The sequence below is a fragment of the Chiloscyllium plagiosum genome, chromosome 2 (assembly GCF_004010195.1).
Source record: "Chiloscyllium plagiosum isolate BGI_BamShark_2017 chromosome 2, ASM401019v2, whole genome shotgun sequence".
Classification (NCBI taxonomy): domain Eukaryota; kingdom Metazoa; phylum Chordata; class Chondrichthyes; order Orectolobiformes; family Hemiscylliidae; genus Chiloscyllium; species Chiloscyllium plagiosum.
The window spans coordinates 77,895,893-77,921,679 of record NC_057711.1 but is presented as its reverse complement, the minus strand read 5'-3'; the positions used below and the strand labels follow the sequence as shown (position 1 = coordinate 77,921,679).

At 40.6% G+C, this 25,787-nt stretch overlaps 1 protein-coding gene across 6 annotated transcripts in view; it reads right to left on the bottom strand.

Annotated features, from left to right (window-relative positions):
• Window positions 1–25,787, bottom strand: part of vps13a (vacuolar protein sorting 13 homolog A) — a 421,720-nt gene that overhangs the window by 165,342 nt on the left and 230,591 nt on the right. For all 6 annotated transcript variants that reach the window (XM_043712521.1, XM_043712528.1, XM_043712537.1 and 3 more), the window contains 2 exons: window positions 22,700–22,801; window positions 7,098–7,250 (listed from right to left, as the gene is read on the bottom strand). In XM_043712521.1, the coding sequence (XP_043568456.1) occupies window positions 7,098–7,250; window positions 22,700–22,801 (255 nt within the window). The remainder of the gene's footprint in view (window positions 1–7,097; window positions 7,251–22,699; window positions 22,802–25,787) is intronic.

The following is a 25,787-nucleotide window of genomic DNA, read 5'->3' as shown; positions in this document are numbered from 1 at the left end:
GATTAAATAGGTTTAATTAATTAGTCTCATAACGAAGGCACATGGATGTGGTATCAAGCATGTGGTTGAATTCTTTTCAGCTTGAGGAAGTGAGGAGTGTCTCAGGCTATTTTCAAATTTAAATAAAGTCACTTATGAGGGCATGAAGGCAAAGCTGGCTGAAGTCAATTAGCAAAACAGCTTATATCCTTAGCTAGGTCAATAGAGATGTGTGCCAGTCATTTATGATGATGATATTGCAGCATGTAAAGAAAACATCCATGCCAATGAAGAGCAAAACATCCAAGGGTCACACCCACCATTCCTGGTTATCTACAAAGATTAGAAATGCAGTCAATGAAAAAGCATACAATTTTGCAAATACAAGTGGCAGGTCAGAAGTTGCAGGGTTTTATATCCTATGCAAAGAATAACCAAACGGTTAAAAAAGAGAAAAATTAATAGTAGGGGAGAAAGCTAACCTGAAGTATGAAACACAAACACGAAGAATTTATGTAAATATTTAAAGAAGAGGCGTTGACAAATGAGCATGTCCTACAGAACGTCAGACAGAGACGTAATAATGGAAAATAAGGAAATAGCAGATGAAATGAACAGGCATTTTCCAACAGTGAAGACAGACAGTCTTCACAAGTAGCAACCAATATGCAGCAGTAAATCCCAATCACCAGAGAAGCGGTACTGAGCATTTTATTTCAATGGGACAGATAAGGGTCCAAATCTACAACAAATAGAGGTCTGGCTGTATCTGTCGAGAGTTAAACAGAATTAACATTTTGAATCCACTATAAAATTTGAACTATGAAGTCATACTAGGCTGGAAATATTAACTATTTCTAGGCTGGAAATATTAACTATTTCTCTCTCCACAGATGCTGTCAGACCTGCTATGTTTCTCTAGCAATCTCGGTGTTTGTTTCAGATTTCCAGTACCCACAGTATTTCACCTTGAGTAAAGTGCCCAGGTCTGAAAGAAGGCATCTAAAGGTCTTAAAAAGGTAACTATTGAGAGAATTGATCCAATGGTTTTAGTACTCCAAGGCCTTCTGAATCAGGAATGGGTGCATGGGATTGGAAGGCGGCAAATTTAACTCATTTGTTCAAAAGCAAAAACAGCAGTGAATCTGTACAGCTACTGCCTTTGCTGGTTGAGTTCAAGTATTTCTGGACATTGGAGTGCATCTAAGAAAAATGAACAAACAGCGAATTCACAGGTGACCTTGAAGAAACCTGCATGAAAGAGCTCACAGCAGGGGAGAAGCTAAGTGCATAGTTTTTAAGTTTGCTGTAAATCTACAATACTGAGTCCCAGGTTCGATTCCAGCCTCGGGCAACTGTCCGTGTGGAGTTTGCACATACACCCAGTGTCTGCGTGGGTTTCCTCCGGGTGCTCCGGTTTCCTCCCACAGTCCAAAGATGTGCAGGTCAGGTGAATTGGCCATACTAAATTGCCCGTAGTGTTAAGTGCATTAGTCAGAGGGAAATGGAACTGGGTGGGTTACTCTTCGGAGGGTCGGTGTGGACTTGTTGGGCCAAAGGGCCGGTTTCCACACTGTACGGAATCTAACCTAATCAAGAGTAGGTTCTTTTTTTGATTATATGTTTTGTCTCTTGATTAAATTTTAAAAGTATAAAATGTAAGTATTAAGTTAGCCTGGAGCAGTGTTTTTTAGAGCAATAAGACGGTGCTATTTTCTGGATCTGTAGATTGTTGAAGTGCAAAGATGGCCTTTAGTAGAATGATGTGCTCGCTCTGTCGGATATGGGAGATGAGGGAGAGTTTCCAGGTTACTGATGATTATGTCTGCAGGAAGTGTTTGGTTGTGAATCTTATCAGATCACATCGATCAGTTGGAGCTGCAATTAGAGACAATAAGGAATTTACAGGAGCTAGGGGTTGTGATGGATGGCAGTTATAGGAATGAAGAAAAATCACAGGCACAGTAAGGTTACCTCCAGGAAAGATAGGAGAGGGAGACAGGTAGTGCTGGAGTTGCCTGTGGTTATCCCCATCTCAAACGAGTATGCTGTTTTGGAAAACAGAGGGGGTGATGGACTTTTAGGGGTAGCACAAATGGCTAAGTTTCTGGTACCGAGAATGGCTCTAACGTAACAAGCGGTACATCAGGTTCCAAGGGATTAATTGTGATCTCTAGTCAGAGGCACAGACAGACCTCTCTGCCGCCGTCAGCAAGAACTCAATGGTGTGTTGATTCCCTAGTGCCAGGATCAAGGCTATCTCACAGAGATTGCAGAATATTCTCAAAGGGGAGAGGGACCAGCAGGAAGTCATTGTACACCTTGAAAGTAATGACATAGGAAAGGACAAGATTGAGATTCTGAAGAGAGAATATAGGAAGTTAGTCAGGAATTTAAAAAGGAGATCCTTGAGGGTAGTAATAACTGGATTACTCCCAGTGCTATGAGCTAGTGAGGGTAAGAACAGGAGGATAGAGCAGATGAATGCATGGCTGAGGAGCTGGTGCAGGGTAGAAGGGTTCACATTTTTGGATCATTACAATGTTTGACTACCGCCCCGTTGCGTTATCATCCTTCAGCATTAAGTGTTTTGAGAGGATTCTGATGAGGCCTGCTGCCTCCGTCACTGGACACCCTACAGTTCGTGTATCATCCGAACTGCTCAACAGATGATGCCATCTCCACTACCCACCATCTAGACCTTGCCCACCTGGACAAGAAGGACACCTACATCAGATTATTATTCATAGACCTCTGTTCTGCATTTAACACCATCATTCCCCAGCACCTGACTGGAAAACGGAATCTGCTGGGCTTGAACACCTCCCTCTGTAACTGGATCCTGGACTTCTTTACTGGGAGACCTGAGTCAGTCCAGATTGGGAACAGCATCTCCAACACCATCATACTGAGCAAGGGGGCCCCCCAGGACTGTGTGCTCAATCCACCGCTGTTCACTCACAAATGTGCAGCAATGCGCAATTTGAATTATATTATTAAATTTGCTGATGACATGACGGTAATGGATCTCATTAGCACGAATAAGTCAGCACACAGAGAGGAGGTGCAGTGGCTAGCGGATTGGTGCACAGCCAACCTGTCTTTGAACGTGAACAAAATGAAAGAGATGGTTGTTGACTTCAGGAGGGCATGGACCGATCACTCTCTGCTGGACATTGATGGCTCCCCCGTGGAGTTTGTGAGGAGCACCAAACTTCCTGGCACTCACCTGGTGGAGAATCTCACCTGGTCCCTCAATCCCAGCTCCATAGCCAGGAACACCCAGCAGCATCTTTATCTGCATAGGTTGAGGCACGTCTGTCTATCTCCAATCCGCCCCCCCAACCACCAACCACCTCCAATCCTCACCATATTTTACAGAGGTTACCCAGAGCATCTGCATCACTGCCTGGTTTGGGAATTGCACTGTTTCAGATTGTAAGACCCTACAACGGATGGTGAGGACAGCTGAGAAGATCATTGGAGTCTCCCTTCCCTCCATTACAGACATTTACACCACACTGCATCCACAAGGCTAACAGCATTATGAACGACCTCGTACACCCCTCACTCAAACTTTTCTCCCTCCTGTCATCTGTCAGAAGATACTGGAGACTTGTGGCTCTCACGGCCAGACCGTGCAATAATTTCTTCACCCAAGCCATCAGGCTCCTTAACACTGTATGAATGCACACCATTTGCAATTTTCAGACAACTGTTTGAATGCTGCTAAAATAATGTTTTATTAATGATTATTCACTGTTACATTGTAATTTGTCCACCACTGTGCCTATTGTCTTGTCTGGAATTACTGTACTTTTCGCCGCCTTGTGTATGACTATGCTCTCGTGTAGTCTGTGTGTTCATATGGAACCTTGGTCCTGGACGAATGCTGTCTCATTTATATCACACGAGCTGTATATGGTAGAAACAACTCTCACTCTGACTCCTCGCGGTAGAAGTGACCTCCACAAGGGACGGATTGCATCGGAATTGGAGAAGGACTAATATACTGGCTGGGAGATTTGCTAGAGCTACTAGGGAGGATTTAAACTAGTAAGGTGGGGGTAGGGACCCAGGGAAATAGTGAGGTACAGTTGGGAAAAGGAGCAAGTCAAACACAGTCAAGGGAGGCAGGAAAATCAGAGAATAAGGTATGATTAATGAATTAAACTACATTTATTTCAATGCAAGAGGCCTAACAGGGAAGGCAGATGAACTCAGGGCATGGTGAAGAACATAGGACTGGAACATCGAAGTAATTACACAGACATGGCTCAGGAATAGACAGGACTTGCAACTTAATGTTTCAGGATACAAATGCTATAGGAAGAATAGAAAGGGAGGCAAGAGAGAGGGGAAAGTGGCATTTTCAAGAAGGGATAGTTTTACAGCTATACTTATGGAGAATATTCCTGGGAATACGCCCAGGGAAGTTATTTGGGTTGAACTGAGAAATAAGAAAGGGACGATCACCTTATTGGAATTGTACTATAGATTTTTCAATATTCAGCAGGAAATTGAGAAACAAATTTGTAATGGGATCGCAGTTATCTGTAAGAATAATAGGTTGGTTATGGCCAGGGATTTTAACTTTCAAACATAGACTGTGACTGCCATAGTGTTAAGGTTTAGATGGAGAGGAACTGGTTGGGTGTGTCCAAGAACATTTTCTGATTTGGTATGTGGATGTACCTACTAGTGAAGGTGCAAAACGTGACCTACTCTTGGGAAATAAGGCAGGGCAAGTGATTGAGGTGTTAGTGGGGGAGCACTTTGGGGCCATTAGTTTTAAAATAGTGATGGAAAAGGATAGACAGGATCTATAAGTTAAAGTTCTAAATTGGAGAAAGGCCAATTTTGATGGTATTTGGCAAGAACTTTCAAAAGTTGATTGGAGGCAGATGTTCTCAGGTAAAGGAACGGCTGGAAAATGGCCTAAAAAAAAAAAGAAGCCTTCAAAAATGAGATAACGAGAGACCAGAGACAGTATGTTCCTGTTAGGGTGAAAGGTAAGTCCGGTAGGTATAGGGAATGCTGAGTGACAAGAGAAATTGAGGTTTTGGTTAAGAAAAAGAAGGAAACAGATGTCAAGTATAGACAGCAGAGATTGCATGAATTCTTAGAGTATAAAGGCAGTAGGGATATACTTAAGAGGGAAATCAGGAGGGCAAAAAGGGGACATGAGAAAGCTTTGGCAAATAGGGTTAAGGATAATCCAGAGGGACTCTACAAATACATTAAGGACAAAGGGTAACTAGGGAGAGAATAGGGCCCTCTAAGATCATCAAGGTAGCCTATATGTGGAACCACAGGAGATGGGGGAGTATTTTGCATCAGTGTTTACTGTGGAAAAGGCCATGGAAGACATAGAATGTGGGGTTATAGATGGTGACATCTTGAAAAATATCCACATTACAGAGGATTGATGTGGGTAGAGCTGTGGATGTGATCTACATGAACTTCAGTAAGGCATTCGACAAAGGTTCCTCACGATAGACTGGTAAGTGAGGTTAGATCATATGGACTAGAGTGAGAACTAGCCATCTGGATACAGAACTGGCTCAAAGCTAGAAGACAGAGGGTCATGTTGCAGGGCTGCTTATCAGATTGGAGGCTTGTGAACAGTGGAGTGCCACAAGGATCAGTGCTGGCTTCACTGCTTTTCGTCATTTACATAAATGATTTGGATGTGAACAAAGGAGCTATAGTTAGTAAGTTTGCAGATGACAAAAATTTGAGGTATAGTGGACAGCAAAGAAGGTCACCTGAGAGTACAACAGAATCTTGATTAGATGGGTCAATGGGCTGAGGAGTGGCAGGTGGAGTTTAATTTAGATAAATGTCAGGTGCTGCATTTTGGAAAGGCAAATCAGAGCAGGACTTAAAACACTTAGTGATAAGGTCATGGGGAGACCTTGGAAATGCAGGTTCATAGTTCCTTGAAAGTGGAATCACAGGTAGATAGGATAGTGAAGGCTGCATTTGGTATACTTTCCTTTATTGATCAGAACATTGAGAATGGGAGTTGAGAGGTCATGTTGCAGCTGTACAGGACATTGGTAAGGCCACTTTTAGAATATTGTGTGCAATCCTGGAATCCTTCCTATGGAAGGATGTTGTGAAACTTGAAAGGGTTCAGAAAAGATTTACAAGGATATTGCCAGGGTTGGAGGTTTTGAGCTACAAGCAGAGGCTGAATAGACTGGGGCTGTTTTCCCTGGAGCATTGGAGGCTGAGGGGTAACCTTACAGAGTTTGGTATAAGGGCTGAAGAAGGGCTTATGCCCAAAACGTCGATTCTCCTGTTCCCTGGATGCTGCCTGACCTGTTGCGCTTTTCCAGCAAAACATTTTCAGCTATAATCATGAGGAGCATGGATAGGGCAAATAGACAAGGTCTTTTCTCTGGGGTGGGGGAGTCCAGAATTAGAGGTCATAAGTTTCGGGTGAGAGGGGTTAAAAATTAAAAGGGACCTAAGGGGTAACATTTTCATGCAGAGAGTGGTGCATGTATGGAATGAGCTGCCAGAGGACATGGTGGAGACTGGTATAATTACGGCATTTAAAAGGTATCTGGATGGGTATATGATTAGGAAGGGTTTAAAGGGATATGGAGTAAGTGCTGGCAAATGGGACTAGATTTATTTAGGATAACTGGTCAGCATGGACAAGTGGGACCAAAGGAACTGTTTCCGTGCTGTACATCTCTATGACTCTATGAGAGCAGATAGAATGAAACTATTAGGCCAGTTAGCTTTATATCTGTCATAGGGAAAAATACTAGAAAGTACAATTAAAGTTATAGAGGACGCTTGGATGCATTCCAGTAGTCAGATATTCCACGAGTGCCACCATCAAAGTGCTGTAATGCAGGTTTTGACAGAATTTGTCCAAGTGGGATGGACTTAACCAAAAGTAAATATTAAATTAATCTTATTGTTGCACTTTAGTGCTTCAAGTATATTCGGAGACAAATAAACCACCTTAGAGTATGCCTCTAATTCAACCACAAAGCACTAAGTTTTATGTATAAATCTCCTATCATTAAAAAAGCAAACCATGGTCCACCTAATCTGGCATAGAGTAATCATTTTTATTTAAACAACATATTTCTTACCATTGCCAAATTGTTAAGCATGGTCAAACCACATTTTGACATTGTAATGTTAAGTTGGTCTTTTGAAGAGATCTGAATAACTGTTTTGTAAGCAGGAGAATTTTCCTCTTCTTTTTCACTCTGTGTCATTGATTTGACAGCTTTTTTCTTTATCTGAAAAAGACGTATTCAGGTAAGTTCATAAAATATTGTTACAGTGCTAGTTAAAGTTTTTACTGGACAAACAGACCCCAGAATGAAATCTGACTTGAAGATAGTCTTTAAACGTCCATTTTCAGTGACTGACCACCATGCTCAGTATACAGATTCTTTTAAACATCATACAAAAGTTTATTACACAAAAAGGACAAAAAACCAAACTGAATACAGAATGCAATTTTAAAAATATTAAAACACAGCAAAACAAGCCGTTACCTGATACCATCACATTACAGTTTCACAGTCAGAGAAAAGTAACTTTCTGTCTCAAACATTGAACTTTGACTCCACTGAGTCGTACCAGTATTTTTTGCTGTAAACTGTAAAGTTTTTACAAATGAATAGTCACGAAACTGAAAGTTTAGAGACTTGCAGTATATTCTGCAAATTTCTAACCAAATACTACTGGTTAAGAGGCTCCACAAACAATCTTTTCTACCAAGCTAACTTATTCTTTGAACGATTGTATGCATCCTTCTAGGAGAAAAAAAAATCATACTTCTGACCAGTCAGGTTTTCTCGAAAGCTACACAGAAACGTCCAATCTTTGGGTTTTCTAAACGGAAATCAATTTTTGACAATTGCAAACCAAAAACAAGCTAACAGCTTTCAATGTTTACATTCCCACTCATAAACCCATTCAAATATCAGCACTCTTTGATTAAGCAGACACTTTTCATCACAATATCCATTGACCAGCAGACCACATGCTGTTCTCTCACTACAGAGTCACAACTGGAAGTAAATTTAACCTCGGAGTCACTATGCCTCAAGTGAGGGACAATGTTGAGGAGGCAGATTTCATGATAACCTCAGCTGTCCATGAAGTGAACCTGCACTATAGCTATCACTTTGCATTACAATCCTGTAGTCTAGCCAGCTGAACTAAATGATCTCCACATGTTAGAAGAAATCTAGAAATTGCAGCCTCTAATTGTTGTGGTGACCAAGTCAATTTAAAATTCGAAAGCTCGACACTGACCTTTCAGCAAGGCTGATAAAGATTGCTGCTAGGCATGTAATGGAGTTACGAGATACAGATCAGCCATCATTGACAGCAGAATGGATGAGAGAGTTAGTCTACATATAGTCCAGTGACTCAGTTTAATTGATCATTAAGTATTCTATATGACATGGACCAGGTAGATTTACCTGTAGACAACAGAAGATGCCACTCAGCTTCCCAAAGCATGGTAATATCTCAATTTCAAAGCACTAGAAAATAACCATCATCCTACATGCCACGTATGATTCAACCAGCAGAGAGCTTGCAAACCCCCCTCCCTATTCATTCCAGTTTTGCAAAAGCTTTTTAATGGCACATTTGATTGAATGCTGTCTTGATGTCAAGGCTGTCACTCTTACCTCACCTCTGAAATGCAGCTTTTTTGTCCATGTTTGAACCAAGGCTGTAATGAGGTCAGGAGCTGAGTGGCCCTGGTGGAACCCAAACTGGGTATCGCTGAGTAGGTGTTGCTTGATAGTATTATTGATTATACTTTCCATCATTTTACTGATGATTGAGAGTTGACTGAATATATAGTAATTGGCGGTGTTCGATTTCTCTTGTTTTTTGTGAACAGGATATACCTGGACAATGTGCTACTATACTGGAACAACTTGGCAAAATCAAGATCACAAATCTTCAGGAATATCGCCAAAATTTTGTCAGGGCCAGTAGCCTCTGCTGTATCCAGTTCCTCCAACTGTTTCTTGATATAACATGGAGTGAATCGAATTTGCTGAGATTAGCATCTGTGATGCTGGGGACATCACAGCAGACTCAGATGGATCATCCATTCAGTAGTTCTGGCTCAAGACTGTTGCTAATGCTTCAACCTTACATTGGCCAGGGATTGCTCATATCTAAAAACTACAAGCTTGTGAACTGAAGTTATCCGAGCCGCAGCCACTGGCTTGGGCTGGCTCAAACCAGATCAACTTTGAGGGGTGATATATGTTGCAAATACTTATTTGGTGGAAGAGTAATGAGTTAATCCTAACGGTGTCCTTGGAGTGAGCCTATATTGGAAAGGCACCCGCTAACAACAACAAGACACCACAGTTTGGGAAGATTAGGAAAAAGATAAAAAAATTAAGGATTTTGATGTGCCAGCAGCGAAAACGCTGGACAACAACCTTTGCTAAGTTGTGGACCCCATGCCTGGGAGCATGGAAATAGCCCAGAGACCTGGGAGAAATTTCCTGGCCAGTATGAGCTTCTATTCTTGGGTATTAGCCTTTATTTTTGTTAAGTATTCAGGAGGGAATGGCATGGAAACCAATGGGCGTGCACTTAGTTTATAGCCTTGTATGAATTGCATGCCTGTTCTTAACCTTTTCTTCACCAAAAAAAATAAATTGCATGTCTGTTTTAATTAAACTAATAAAGTTGGTGGTTAGTTGGTACAGACTTGACTCTTGTCCTCTTTGTTCTAAGTCAATAACTGTTGTCGAGAATGGTAACTGGACACTTTTTTTTTGTACTCTTCCATCATTGAGAATGGAGACATTTGTGAAGCCACCTCCTCCAGTCAGTTATTTGATTACCTACTTACATTGATGAGTGAATCAGGCAGGACTACAGAGCTTAGATTCTTCCATTGGTTGTGGGATTGCTTAACTCAGTCTATCACCTGCTGCGTGGCATGCAAATAGCACTGTTTCGATAGCTTCACCAGATAAGTATGAAGGGGATAGGCTGGGACATAAAGTTGCAGATTGTTTTGGAGTATATTTCTGCTGCTGTTGATGGTCAACAGCACCTCATGGAATCCCAGACTTGCGCTGTTAGATCTGTTCAACATCTGTTCATTTAGCACGGTGATAGTGCCATACAACACAATGGAAGGTATTGACAATGTGCAGTGGTTACTCTGACCAATAGAGTCATGGACAGATGCATTTGCAGCAAGCAGATTCACGAGGATAAGTTCAAGTATGTTTTATCTTCTTATCGGTTCCCTTACCACCTGCCGTAGAATCGGTCTAGCAGCTATGTTCTTTAGGACTTGAGCAACTCAAACAGTAGTGAAATCTCCCATCCAGAGTAAATTTTGCACCTTTGCCATCCTTAGTGCCTCCTCCAAGTGTTGCTCAAAATGGAGGAGTACTGATTAGCTAATGGAGGACGGTACACAATAAATCAGCAGAAGGTTTCCTTGCTCATGTTTAACTTCTTGCCTTGAGACTTCATGGGATCTGGAGTCCATATTGAAGACTCTAGGGCAACTCCCTCCAGACTGTACACCTGTTGCTTGATTAGTCTGAGAAATAGTTCTCCCAATTTTAGTAAGGAAAATTTTGCAGGGTCACTAGGGTTGTTGTTGCCATTGTCATCTTAGGTGCTTGGGTCGATGCCAATTGGTGCATCTGATTTAAAATCTTTGTTGAGACTTTTAATGACTGCTACAGCAGAATGGGTTGCTCAGCCATTTCAGAGGACAGTTTTGAGTCACCCATATTGCTGTGGCTCTGGAGTCATATGTAAGCCAGATCAGATGAGGATGACAATTTCCTTCCCCAAAGAACATTAGTCATCCCAGCTTTGGGAAAGCTCTGCAGATGTTCCTCAGAGTAGTGCTTGTAATCCAAGTATCTTCAGCTGCTTCAATGACTCTCACTCTATTGTAAGGTTAGAAATGAGGACGTTCGCAGATGACTGCACCATTCACAACTCCTCAAATTACTGAGGCGGTCTGTACCCACACTCAGCAAGGCATGGATAATATCCTGTTTTAGGCTGAAAAATGGCATGTAATAACTGCAGCACACAAGTGCTAGGCAATGACCATGTCCCTTGACATTCAATGGCATCATCACCATTGAATCCTCCTCAATCAACATCCTGGTAGTTGTTGTGGTTCTGTTCGCCGAGCTGGGAATTTGTGTTGCAGACATTTCGTCCCCTGTCTATCAGTGCTTGGGAGCCTCCTGTGAAGTGCTTCTGTGATCTTTCCTCCGGCATTTATAGTGGTTTGCTGGAGGAAAGATCACAGAAGCGCTTCACAGGAGGCTCCCAAGCACTGAGGATGTCACCTAGACAGGGGACGAAAAGCCTGCAACACAAATTCCCAGCTCGGCAAACAGAACCACAACAATGAGCACCCGAGCTACAAATCTTCGCACAAACTTTGAAATCCTGGTAGTTAACTATTGACCAGAAACTGATCGGTACTAATCATGGAAATTCTGTTGTTACTAAAGTAAGTTAAAGGTTTGAAATAAGGCAGAGAATAACTCATTCCCCAATGCCTGTGTGCCATCTATAAGGCATAACTCAGCAGTGTGAAGAAATACTCCACACTTACCTGAATGAATGTGGCCCCAACAACATCACTGAGAATAAGGCAGCCCACTTGATTAGCGCCACATCCATAAGCATCCACTCCCTTCATCACCGATGCTGAACAGCAGCAGTCTGTACTATCTACAAGATGCATTTCAGAAATTCACCAAGGCTACTTAGACAGCACCTTCCAAACCCATGAACACTTCCATCTAGAAGGACAAGGGCAACAGATACATGGGAACCACTTAGAAATTCCCTTCCAAACTCCTCACTGTCCAGAGTTGGAAATTTATCACCATCTTCTGAGTGGGAGTCACTGGCTCAAATTACTGGAAGTTCCTACCTCACTACATTGTGGGTCTACCTACTGAAAATGGATTGCAGCAGCTCAACACCACCTTCACAAGGAAAACCAGTAATGGGCAATAAAATGTTGGCCCAGCCAGTAATGGCCACAATCCATGAATGAAGGCAAAAATCTCCTTTACAACTCCCAGATGATTTACAGTCCATCACAAGAAAAGGAGATCAAATGGAAGGAAAAGACTTGCCACTGAACTACCACAATGTTGAGTCCTAGTCTGAACTCCATGCAATGTTTGAACAAACAAGCTGCCGACAACCATTAGATATAGCTATGATAACACCATTAATGGACTACTGCAGTACATGGCATAATGACAGAAGGTAGGCGGGGGAGGGGTGAGGTGAGGGCGAGCGCAGGGGCAGGTGAGTGACAGAGCGAAAGCGAGGAGAGAACTCTTGACCAGAATATATCTACCAAGTCGCAGACCGCTTCAAGGTTTAAAGACGAGCACATCAGCAAAAGACTTTGGTAATCCATATAACTAGACCTTTAAACTAAATAGTGAAATTTTTTTTGAAGTTGGCAGTTTGTTGCTGACGGAGTGGCACATCATCTTCTGGGGTCTCAGCAATTTATAAACTATATTGATGACTTAGACAGAAACAGACTAACGTATCTATGTCTTCTGAATATTTAAAGCTGGAAAGGAATGCAAACATTCAGGAAAATATAAATTCACTATAAAGAAATGGACTAGTTTGTTGCATTCATTCACAGGATGAGGGCATCACTGAATCAGCCAGCATCTACTGTCCATCCCTAATTACACAGTTAAGTGCCAACAACATTGCTGTGGGTCTGGAGTCACATATAGGCCAGAACAGATAAAGATGGCAGTTTTCTTCCCTAAAGGTCATAAGTGAACCAGATAAGTTTTCCAACTAGTGACAGTGTTTGCATGGCATCATTAGACTCTTAATTCCAGATTTTTATTGAATTCAAATTCCACCATCTGTCATGGCAGGATTTGCACCAACATCCCCAAAAAATTACTGGGTCTCTGGATTAACAGTCCAGTAATAATATCACTAGACCATCAACTCCCCTTTAGAAGTTAAATAAGTAGAGGAATAGAGCAGAGAGTTGGAAGAGAAAAGTACTTAAAATGCAAACAAGTTTTGTATGAAAGTTTAGTTTCTAGTTGATAGGAATATTACTGTTTAAGGAGGCTTTGAGGATGCCCTTGACATGCCTCCTCCAACCCTGGCAGTCACCTGCCATGACGATTGTTGCTCAGGAAACTGTGTGCAAATGTGCAAGTCTGGCAAGTGGGAGAGTTTAATGGAAAGATGGTACTTGTTCTGATTTGCTTTTCTACCCTTCTCGCCCCAGGCGAATTGGTTCTTACTCTGTAACAGGGGAAAAGGATAGTTGTTTTTGGTCACTCTCTTAGTAGTTTACATCTATTATATTCTAAATGTTTAGAATAGCATACAAATTGGTGGTGAAGTTAATAATAGATGACAATACATAAGTGAATAATATAATCAAGCAATTAATTAAAATTCAAAAATGATGGCAGGACAGATAATATGTCAAAGTTACAACATATGGAAAGCTCCTGGATAGCATAATGACCCAGGGCAAACACATGTACAGCAAGTGTTTAGAACTTGAGGAGCTTTGACTCCAACAGGTCTGATATTTCCTCAGCTTGACTGAGTGGCACAGCAGTAGCACAGGGTGGATTAGCAAACTTACCATGGTACAGGAAGCCATTCAAGTACAGTAACAACAAGGAATATGGTGACAGTAGGGGTAGTATAGTGAGGGGGATTGGCATGGGTCTCTGCAGGAAAGAGCAATAGCCTAGCCAGTCGTGTTGCATGCCAGAGTTCGGGAAATCTGCTGAGAGCTAGAGGGGAACTTGAGAGGGATGGGGAGGAAACAGACGCCACGGTTTATATAGGCATCAATGATATAGGCGGAATTGGGAAAGCATATAGAGTATGAAGCACTGAGTTACAATCTCTGGATTCTTACCTACACTATATGGCACAGGGTAAATAAATTACTGAGATGATGCAGTCTCTTAGACTGGTGTGGAGAAGTAGCTTCCTTTGCATGGGATACTGGCATCAGTCCTGGGGAAATTGGAGCCTATACCATTGGGACGACATATGCCTAAGCCATGTGGGACCAATGTTCTTACGAAATGCATAATTAGGTAAGTAGGATTTTTTAAAAAAAGATTGTACCAAAAATCAAGACTAGGTGTTACAATCTGGATAAAGGCAAATCTAAAGGCTCTGCATCTGAATGCACAATATGTTCATAACAAAGTAAATGAATTGATAGTACACAGTACATAAATCTGATCTGATAGCCATTTCAGAAACATGACTACAGGATAACAAGGATTGGGTCATGAATACTGAGGGGAACATGATACTGAAGAGGACGAGAAAGCTGGGTAAAGATGGAGTGTTATTAATTAAGGATAGTATTTCTGCAATAGTTAGAGATTACATTCTGATCTCTTTAACCATGATTGAGTCAGTTTGGGTGGAGAAGAAGAATAATACAGGAAAGAAGTCACAATTGTGAATGATCTACAGGCCACTAACAGTAACCATAACGCAGGACAAATAATACAAGAACTATTGAGTGGTGATGATGAAAGGGACAGTTGTAATCATGACTGACTTTAAGAATAAAAGAACTTAAGAAATAGGTAGCATCAGGCAAATTGACCCCTCAACTTGCCCCCAATATTCAACATCATAGCAGATCTATCCCAGGCTTCACCTCCTCTTTCATGTCTGGCCAGTGTAGTCCTCAAATTTCTAAAGTTCCAAAAATCTATCTATCTACCTCCTCTTTAAATACTTCCAGCAATTCAGCCTCTGCTACATTATGGAGTAGAGATTTTCAGACATTCATTACCCTCTGAGACAAAAAAAACCCATCACTTCTCAGTTTTAAAGGAGTGTTTCCTTACTCAATAACTATGCCTCTTAGTTTGAGATTTCCCCACTTGTGGAAATAGTTTCTCAACATTTGCACTGACAAACCCTTCAGAATTGCTTGTATTTCAATAAGATCACCTCTCATTCTTCTGAACTCTAATAAACAAAAGCCTAACAAAAAAAAGGCCTAACCTGTTTAGCCATTCTTGATAAGTCAAACACTTCCTCCTAACAATTAATCAATATATCTCTTTTTAAAAATCTCCAATGCCACTTCATCACTTTTTATATATGGAAAACAAAATTGAATCCAGTACTCCAGGTGTGGCCTCACCAACATCCTATACAGTGGAACAAGTCATCCTGTTTTTAATCTCCAGCATCCTAACAATAAAGGTCAAAATTAATTTGCTGCCTTATTTATTTGAGGCACCCTCATGCTAAGTTTGTGTTCCATGTACTGCAATACTCCTTTGTGCTACACCTTTTTGGAGTCTTTTGCCATTTTGATAATTGCCGGCCTTTTGATTCTTCCTAGCAAGAAGTGCATGACCTCACACTTTCAGACATAAAACTCCCACTTGCCAGGTTTTTACCCACTCATTCTATCCGGATTCCTATATCCTCATCACAAAACCTCATATCTATTTCTGGATAGTCAGCAAATTTAAATATAGTATACTCTGCTCCCTCTTCTAAATCATTAATATTGATACCAAATGATTGAGGACCCATGACTAATCCTTGTGGAACTCCACAGATTACATCTTTCCAATCTGAAAAAGGATCCATTAATCTTGACTCTGTCACTTATGTTAATCAATCTTCAATCCATGCTAATACATTACTCATAATACTGTGATTTACTAGGTAACATCTTCAGCGGGCCTCTGGGTGAAGCACTGCTGATCATTCCTGCTTTCTATTTATATGTTTGGGAGAATTCCTCGAAGCATGGCATTCCAACTGGAACTCTATCAACAAACACATCGAGTTAGACCCCATCTACCACCCCTGAGAAAAAGAACAGGAAATGATATCACCACAGGAAATGATATCATCAACCCAAAAAAACCAAAACATATAAATAGAAAGCAGGAATTATCAGCAGTGCTTCGCCTGGACGCCCACTGAAGATGTTACCTAGTATGGTGACGAAACATGTGGAAATGAACCTTCCAGCTCAGCGAGCAAATCTGCATTCACAACCTCAACCTGAGCTACAAATCTTCTCAAAACCCGCTAATTGTGATTTACTATCTTGTGCAATTGTGTGGCAACTTCATATACGCCTTCTGAAAATTCAAATATACAAATGTTCTACCTTTAAAAATTTGCTCTAACATTTTTCCAATGACAGATGTGAGGCTAACTGGCCTATGGTTTCCTTCTTTCTGTCTCCCCCTTCTTGAAAAACGACATCATATTAGCAGTTTTCCAATCTGAGGGAAACCTCTCAGAATCCAGTGAATTCTGGAATATGATGACCAATGTCTCCACTATCTCTATCGACACTTCCTTTAAAACACTTTGATGCAGGCCATCAGGTCCTGATGATTGCCTTCAGTCATGCTGATTTGTCAAATACTTTGTCCCTCATGATTGTGATTCAGAATCTACTTCAAAGCCTACACTAGTCTCACTTCGGCACTAGCCCATAGCCTTGAATGCTAATGACATTTCAAGTGTTCATCCAAGTACTTTTTACAGGCTATGACATTACAGGCCTTAATATAACTTGCATGCTCTTATAATCTATGTCTTGACTGATAAAGTGAAGCTAGGAGAAAGTGAGGACTACAGATGCTGGAGATTAGAATTGAAAACTGTGGTGCTGGAACAGCTTATGCTCGAAACATTGACTCGCCTGCTCCTCAGATGCTGCCTGACTGGCTGTGCTTTTCCAGCACAACACTTTTTGACTCTGATAAAGGAAAGCATCCCTTCTTCTTCTCAAGTGTTCTATAAAACTCTCCTGTCACCTTCAGGGATCGAGGGACAAGCACCTAAAGATCCCTGTGTTTTTCTGAGCTTTCTAGTGTCCTGTCATTCAGATTACAATCGTTTTGTTTTTCCTTCTAAAGAGTGTCATTTCACATTTAAGATCCTTTATTCCATTAGCACCTTGCTTATCTACTGTCTTTTGGATGTTGTAGAATCGTCCACTGTGAAGGTCAAAGCAAAACATTGGGTTAAATTATCTGTCATTTCCCTGTTCCCCATTTGTAACTCCTCAGTTGTACCTCTAAGGGTTTCAACATCTACTTTAGCTAGGAGACACTGAGGTCTGCAGATGCTGAAGATCTGAATTGAGTGTGTGTTGCTGGCAAACACACAGCAGGTCAGGCTGCATCCGAGGAGCATTCCTGATGAAGGGCTCGGGCATCTACTTTAGTTACTCTACTGTTACATATTTATAGAAGCTGTTGTTGTTTATTTTTATATTTCTTGCCAATTTAGTTTTATAATCCATTTTCTTCCTTTTTATTAGCTTTTCAGTCATTCCTTAAAAAAACCCTGTGGTGTAGCACTTTTTGCCACCTTATATGCCACAGTTTTTGATTGGATACTTGACTGCGTCTGTTAATCACAGATGCTTCATCCTTCTCACAGAGTGACTCTTGGCTGGTATTGTCAACGCTGAGCATTATGAAATTACTCGAAGTTACAATCCCTGACATACATTAGAAATTCACCTTCCATGTCACTCTTATCAAGTCAATGTGCAGCTTAAAATCATCGATGATAATTGTAAAGCCCTTCTTACATATCTCTATTATCAGCCAATATATACTTTGCTCAACAGTGAGGCAACTCTTCAGTAACATCTAGGAGTCCCTTCCATGACTTATTTCCCTTGCTATTTCTTATTTCAACCCAAATGGATTCCACATCATAATGTTTTTTTTTAATTCATTCACGGGATGTGGGCGTTGTTGACTAGGCCAGCATTTATTGCCCATCCCTAATTATCCAGAGAGCATTTAAGAGTCAACTACATTGCTGTGGATCTGGAGGCACATATAGGCTAGACCAGGTAAGGATGGCGGTTTCCTTCCTTAAAAGGGTATTAGTTAAGCAGATGGATTTTTCTGACAATCAATAATGGATTCATGGTTACCATTAGACTCTCAATTTCAAATTTTTACTGAATTCAAATTCCACTATCTGCTTTGGTGGGATTCAAACCTGGTTCCCTAAAACACTATCTGGGTCTCTGGATTAACAGTCCAATGATAATACCACTAGGCCATTGCCTTTCCTATTGCACTTATATCACTGCTGATACCCTTCTTCATTAACAAGGCTACTCCATCTCCTTGTCTTTTTGCCTATTCTTCTGGAACACGGAGTACACTTGAATAGAGTTGCAAGTTTAGGTCAGACTGTAGGCATGTCCTTATAAGAAAATATCAAATCAACTTCCATAAATTCTACTTGTGCTGCCAACTCAACTAACATGATGTGAATTCAGATAACAAACATTCAGCTTTGATATTGCTGCTCTCTCTCTCTCTGGGTCTTATTTCTGCTGCAATTGTGCACACATTTTCTACCCCTTTTTGTTCCAATTTGATCATCATTTGCCTCTTCACTACATGGTAATGCCACACCTGTTTCTTTTTGTTTTTTTTTAAAAGCTTCCCTTTAATTGAACCAATAATTTGTTTAAATCTACAACCCTCACTATGTAATTCACCAGCACACTCATCCCAGCATGGCTCAGATGAAGTCCATCCCAATCAAATTGCTCCCTTTCTCCAGTACTGGTCCTCCAAGAATTGGAAGCCATTTCTCTCACACTAACATTTCAGCCAAGCACTTACCTTTCTAACTTTATTTATGCTACACCAATTTACACATGGCTCAGATAGAAATCTGGAGATTACCACCCTTATTGTTCTGCTTTGCAGTTTATCCCCAAGTTGCTTCTAATCCCTCAGCAGAATCCTACCTACATCATGTGTGGATCACTTCAACTGGATCTTTCCCCTCCCACTCTAGGTTCTTCTCCAGCCCAAAAGAGATGTGCTAAATCATGGCACCAGGTAGGCAACACATCCTTCTGGACTCTGTCTTTTCTGCAGAGAACAATATCTATTTCCCTATCCATGCTATCCATTTCCTCCTACATTTCTCTTTTCTCACTCCAATTAAATTGCACTTTGGACGACAGTTCGCATCCACACTGGGAACAAGAAACTCATACCTTTTGGAAAAGGGCAGAGTCTCCTCTAGAACTAAATTCTGGATCTGCTTTATTTGCACACAAACTGAACCACAAACTAAATTTGATATAATAATTTCTAAGTGCGTGTTTCAGGAGAGAGTCATTGTTCAGGTACCTGTCCTCCTCCGCCCCTTGATGTTTTACACCATCTACAGCTCAAACTCCAGCTTACTCCAGCCAAAATGTCTTGAGCAGCTGGATGTGGTCATGATGGATTGTACTCATGCACAACAACATGCACATACTATAGCTACAGCACTTTGCCTGCCCAGCTAACTGTATTCCATTCAATTAATTAATTTAGATGTTAAATAATTTCTTATCTGTACTCATCAGCTGTCCTAAGTCTCCTGATTTAAACCAATTGGGTAATTAAAAGACTGAAAAAATTCCCACCAATCTCCAACCTGGTTTCCTGTGATGTCACACATTGGGTCTTACAGAAAGTAACAAGTTGAAGGGAGTCTGCTGCCAGTTTTTCTTTCCTACAGTTACTTCCTTCTCACATAGATTGGTTCTTCTTTCTGCTGCTCTTGAAGCTACTGTCCTACTCTTCCTCTTGCTGTTTTGGAAGCACAGGCTCCTCCTCATTTGGCTCAGTATGCTTCACAGTGTTGAGTGTGTGTTGTTGGAAAAGCACAGCAGGTCAGGGTAGCATCCGAGGAGAGGGAAAATTGACGTTTCGGGTCTTTTCTAGCAACATACACTCAACTCTGATCTCCAGCATCTGCATACCTCACTGTCTCCATGCTTCACAGTGTTGCTGACTCACTGCATAGTCCTCCCAATCTGCTTAACAGTGCTGCTGACTTGTACACTGCTCCCAGCCTAATCTACATAATTTAGAAAAATCAGATTGACAGTTATAGCTGGATGAAGAGACCAAAAAAATACTTTTGGAAGTAGAATGCTTGGACCAACTGGAGAACGGGTTATAGGCCTTGGTATTGCGTAAAGTGACAGACTTAATTAATTAGCTCAGAGTAAAGGTACCTTGAGGTAGTAGCTACCACAATATAGTGCATTTTTACATGCAGCTTCAAAGTGTGAAGACTTGGCAAAGAGTAGTATTTTCAACTTAATTAAGACAACTATATGGGTATATAAAGCTGAGTTAGTGAAGTGAACTGGCATACTGGATAAGGGACAGATTGAGAGAGATTCGGTGAATATTCTGAAACATTCCCAATGTCTGCCAATAAGCATTTTCAAAACATAAAAGAAAAATTCTCAAAGGGAGGACCTGCCATCTGTAGTTAATTAACAAATATAACTAAATAAACATGAATGGCAGGTCAAATGATTGGTCAGAATATAAACAATTGCAGAGAATGACTAAAGGTTTCTTTGGAGAAAGAAATTAGAGTATAGCAGGAAGCTAGCTAGAAATGTAAATATAGATAGCAAGAGTTCCTATTGGTACTTAAGGAAGAAACCAAAACGTAGTGTTGGATCTCCAATGAGTCAGAATAAGGAGTCAATATTAAACAATAAAGGAAATGATTGATGAAATTAACAAATATTTTGATAAGTCCTTATTAGTGAGGATACAAAAAAAGTCTAATAATAGCTGTAAATCAGAAGGTAGAAAAGAGACAGAAACTTGAGATTACACTTAATAGAGAAGTAGCATAAAGCAAACTTATGGAGATATGAATTGACAACTCTTCAGTTCCAGGTGGAGTTTATTCTAATGTTGCTTAAGAGGTAGTACATGCATTGGTATTAGTTTCCAAAATTCCCTAAATTTAGGAACGATTCCGTCAGACCAAAAAGCAGCAAATATAACTTCTTCACTCAAGGAGGGAGGGAGGCAGAAAGCAAGAACTTGTGGACCAGTTAGCTTGATGTCAGGGAAGAGTCAGAATTGTTTGGTAAAAGGAAAATCACATTTAACCAAGGACTGTGGACAAAGGAGAGCCTATGGACATATTATACTTGGATTTCTTAGTCATTTGACAAGGTGCCACATCAGAATTTGTTGTGGAAATAAAAGCTGATGATGCAGGCAATAATACACCAGCAGGGATTGACTGGTAGGGATTGACTGGTTAACAGAAAACAGTATGGGCCTTTGTTTAATTGGCAGGATATGGCAAGTAGAGTTTCACAGTGTCTGTGCTACAGCACAAACATTTTACAATTTACATCAATGACAATGGATGAGGAGAGCAAACACACAATGGTTAAATTCACAGATGATACAAGGGTGAGTTGGAAAGTATGTTGTAAAGAGGAGATAAGGAGTTATACTTCAGTTATATGAGGCATTGGTGAAACCACATCGCAGATACTGCGTGTAGTTTTGGTCATAATGTAAATGTGTCAGAGGAGGTTCAGACATGGATTTCCAGATGGAATCAATAGATTGACTTACAAGGTTGCACAGATTTGGCTCATTTTCATTGTAGTTTAGTTATTGAAGTTAAGAATGAGGGGTGACTTGATTGAAGTATGGTTTTAAGATGGAAAGGATGTTTCCTCGTGTGGTGATGTTCAGAACTAGAGCACAGTTTAAAACTTAGATGCTATCCTTTCCAGATGAAGATAATTTTTCTTTTCCCCCAGAGGTATCTGTGACTTCAGAACTGTCTGTCTCTAAAGCTAGGGAATGTGGGGTCATTGATTTATTTTTGTTTTAAAAGCAAAGATAGATTAGCCTACTTTAAGGGAAGGCAAGATAATCAAAAGTTATCAGGTGTAGATGGGAAAATAGAATGTAAAACAAACCGATCAACCATAATTTTACTGGATATCAGAGCAAGCTCAAGGTTCCAAATTATTTACGTCCACTGTAATAAAACAAAGATCTGTGGACGCTGGAGGTCTGAAACAAAAACTGAAATTGCTGGAGAAGCTCAGCAGGTCTGGTAGCATCTGTGGAAAGGAAAGACATTTAATGTTCTGAGTCCACTGACTCTTCCTCAGAACTGGTCATCAGATCTGCTTATGTTCCCATTTTGCACAAATCCATACAACAAAGCTCAAAATAGACAGCTTGTTTAAAAGACTTGCATCAAATATGCAGATGATGTGGTCTGCCCAATGCAATTGGTTGTAACCAGTGCCTCAATGCTCAGGATGTTGTCCTGAAGGAGGTCATTGATATCAAAGCATCCACTGGATTTTCAGGATTTTGCTGAGGCAACTCTGATCATATAATGATCCAGAACAGCTGCTGTACACTGTCCATATCTCCGATGCATACAGGAAGGCAGATAACAACTGTTGTCCAGTAGACCATGTGCTTAATAATGGAAATGAGGTCTTTGTCATCAGTCTATTTCCATTGACTGCAATGACACTGGAGATGATGCATTTTATCACTGATATCTGTCTTCATTGAGAGAAGGCTGCCAAAGTATGAAAACTGATCAACATTGCGTCTTGCCATGAACCTTGATATAATTTTGAGCATAAATTATCAACATTTTCAGTGCAAAGCAATACACAAAACATCACATCATTAGCAAATCTCATCAAAGTGAACCTCGAAGCAGCTGGAAGAAGCTTCTATTCGTAGTATACTATATGGTAGCATTTTTGAGTTATAATTCTAATATCTAGATCAAAGCATTTATTTAAAAAGATGGTCAATGCACAAACCTTAATCCCAAGTTCCCAAGGTCTAAATTCATCACTGTTTTCAATTTCTAATGGTTCTAGTAGCGGTTCCCACACAGCAAGCATTTCATTATAGTAATGCACCTAATGGAAAAAGAAAATGGTGAGCAGTTAATATTTTGACTCTTTCTTCTCTTCCAGATTCCTCAAACGTTTTTGAATTGTTCTTTTCAAAGGATGTAGGCATTACTAATGAGGTCAGAATTTATTCTCTATCCTTAATTGCTCTTTAGAATATTGCAGCAAGCCCCTTCTTGAACCACTGTGGTCCATTTGGGGCAAGTACACCCAGTGTGCTTTGAGAATGGGAGTTCCAGCAATGTTTGAACCACTGACACAGAATATAGTGAACATACTTCCAAGACAAGATATAGGAATTGCAGGCAGTGATGTTACCATGCATCTCCAGCCTTTGTCTTGTGGCTCAGATGTCACCGATTTGGAATGCACTACTGAAGCTGCCTAGAAGGCACGTTGCCAGTACATCTTGTGAATGGTATATACTGTTCACTTGATGTACTAATTACGGAGGGGCTGAATAGTTAAGGCCAATTAAGTGCCTGCTTTCTCCTGGATGGTGTTGATCTCAAGAGTGTCAGTAAGTTTTTACAAACAGGAGTAAAACTTCTTCAAAGTTGTAGGATTTATTAATCATAAAATATTTTAGAAAAATAAGTAAATTAACATAATGGCACTGCAGGTAATGCATTATGATTATAGAATAAAGCAGCATGAGAATGCCAATCTAATACAACAGCTTCAGGTCATTGAGCTGCTAACTGAGTTCACACACTGCATCAGATCACTAATAGTTACCTGGACACTTGGAGGCAATCATACTTCTTAAGATAGAGTCTTCCATTTCTGTCAACAGCCAGTGACAGAAGCGTGTGACAGTATCCATGGCAAATAAGGGAATGAAAAGGTAAAAGATAAAGCAGCTAACTATTGTAATTTCCAACAACTTTGAGATTTTGTGGTCTGTATGAACATAAGTGGATTTGCAGGGTGGATAAGCAAACTGAGTTTGGTACTGAGGAACTGAAAGCCTTCAAGCATGGGGATTAGTAGTAATGTAGTGGTATAACATAGTATATAGAACAATACAGCAAAAGAAAAGGGCCTTCAACTACCATGTCTGTGCCAATTACAATGCTGTGCTAAACTAATCCCATCTGCCTTTTCATGGTCTGTATTCCCTTCATTATCTGTATGTTCATGTATTTGCCCAAATGCCTCTTAAACATTGCTTTTATATCTGCTTCTACCACCTCCACTGGCAGCACATTCTAGGAACCTAGCATCCTCTGTTTAAAAAAAAAATGCCTTGCACATCTCCTTTAAACATTCCCCCTCTCACCTTAAACCTATGCCCCCTAGTATGTGACATTTCTACCCTTGAAAAAAGACTGACTATCCATCCTATCCCCGCCTCTAAATTTTATATATCTCTATCAGGTCACTCTACTGAAAACAATCCTAGTTTGTCCAACCGTTCCTTATAGCTAATATACTCAACTCCAAGTTACTTCCTGGGGTAAAGGAAAGAGAAGGTGAATGCTGGAGATCTGAAACAACAAATTGTTGGTACAACACAATAGATTTGGCAGCATCTGTGAGAAGAAAACAGATCAACATTGATTCCAGCTTACACCCTAAGATCTTGCTGCATATTAACATTCCTAAGGGTCCTGTTACTTACTGTGTATTTTCCTCTTGCATTTGATCTCCCAAAATGCATTACCTCACTTGGCCAGATTAAACTCCATCTGCCATTTCTCCATCCAACTGATCTATATCTTATTGGATTCTTTGACGACTTCCTCACTACCCACAACTCCTCCAATTTCTACATTATCTGTAAACTTACTAATCAGACTACCTGCATTTTCACCCAAATCATTTATAAATATATTACAAACAGAGATCCCAGCACCAATCCTCGGGAAAACACCACTGGTTCAGACCTCTGGTCAGAAAAAGACTCCTCTGCAACTACCTTTTGGCTTTTATGACCCAGCCAATTTTCTATCCAATTTACCAACTCACCACGGCTCCCAAATGACTTAATCTTCAGGACCAGCCTACCATGAGGGACTTTATCAAATACTTTAGTAAAATCTATATTGTCCTTCAAAGTACTCAATCAAATTTGTGAGACAAGACCTCTCCACAAAAAGCCATGCTCACTGTACCTAATAAGTCTGTTATTTTCCAAATGTGAGCCAATCCTGTCCCTAAAAATCTTCTCCAATAATTTCCCTACCACTGTTATAATTTCCTGGATTATCCCAGTTGTCATTCTTAAATAAAGGAACAACACTGGCTATTCTCCAGTCTTCTGGGATCTCACCCATAGTTAAAAAGGCTACAAGATCTTGCCAAGGCCCTAGCAATCTTCTCCCTTGTCCCTTTCCATATACTGCAATAAATCCCATCAGGCCCTGGGGACTTATCCGCCTTAATGTTTTTCAAGACACCTAACACCCTAACCTTTTTAATATCAACATGCCCTAGAATATCAATATACCCATCCACAATCTTACCATCATCCATATTCTTCTCCTTGGTGAATACCAATGCCAAGTACTGATTAAGGACATCACCCACGTCCCCTGACATCATGCACAAATTATCTTCTTTGTCCTCAAGTGGACCTACCCTTTCCCTAGCTACTTTCTTGCTCCTAATATATGCTCAAAATGCCTTTGGACTCTCCTTGGTAAGTACAATGAATAATATTTCATGACCCCTTTAGCCCTTTTAATTACTTGTTTACATTCTTCTCTGGTTCCTTTATATTCCTCAAAGACCTTGTCCAATTTCAGTTTCATAGAACATAGAACATAGAAGAATACAGCGCAGTACAGGCCTTTTGGCCCTCGATGTTGCGCCGATCCAAGCCCACCTAACCTATACTAACCCACTATCCTCCATATACCTATCCAATGCCCGCTTAAATGCCCATAAAGAGGGAGAGTCCACCACTGCTACTGGCAGGGCATTCCATGAACTTACGACTCGCTGAGTGAAGAACCTACCCCTAACTTCAGTCCTATATCAACCCCCC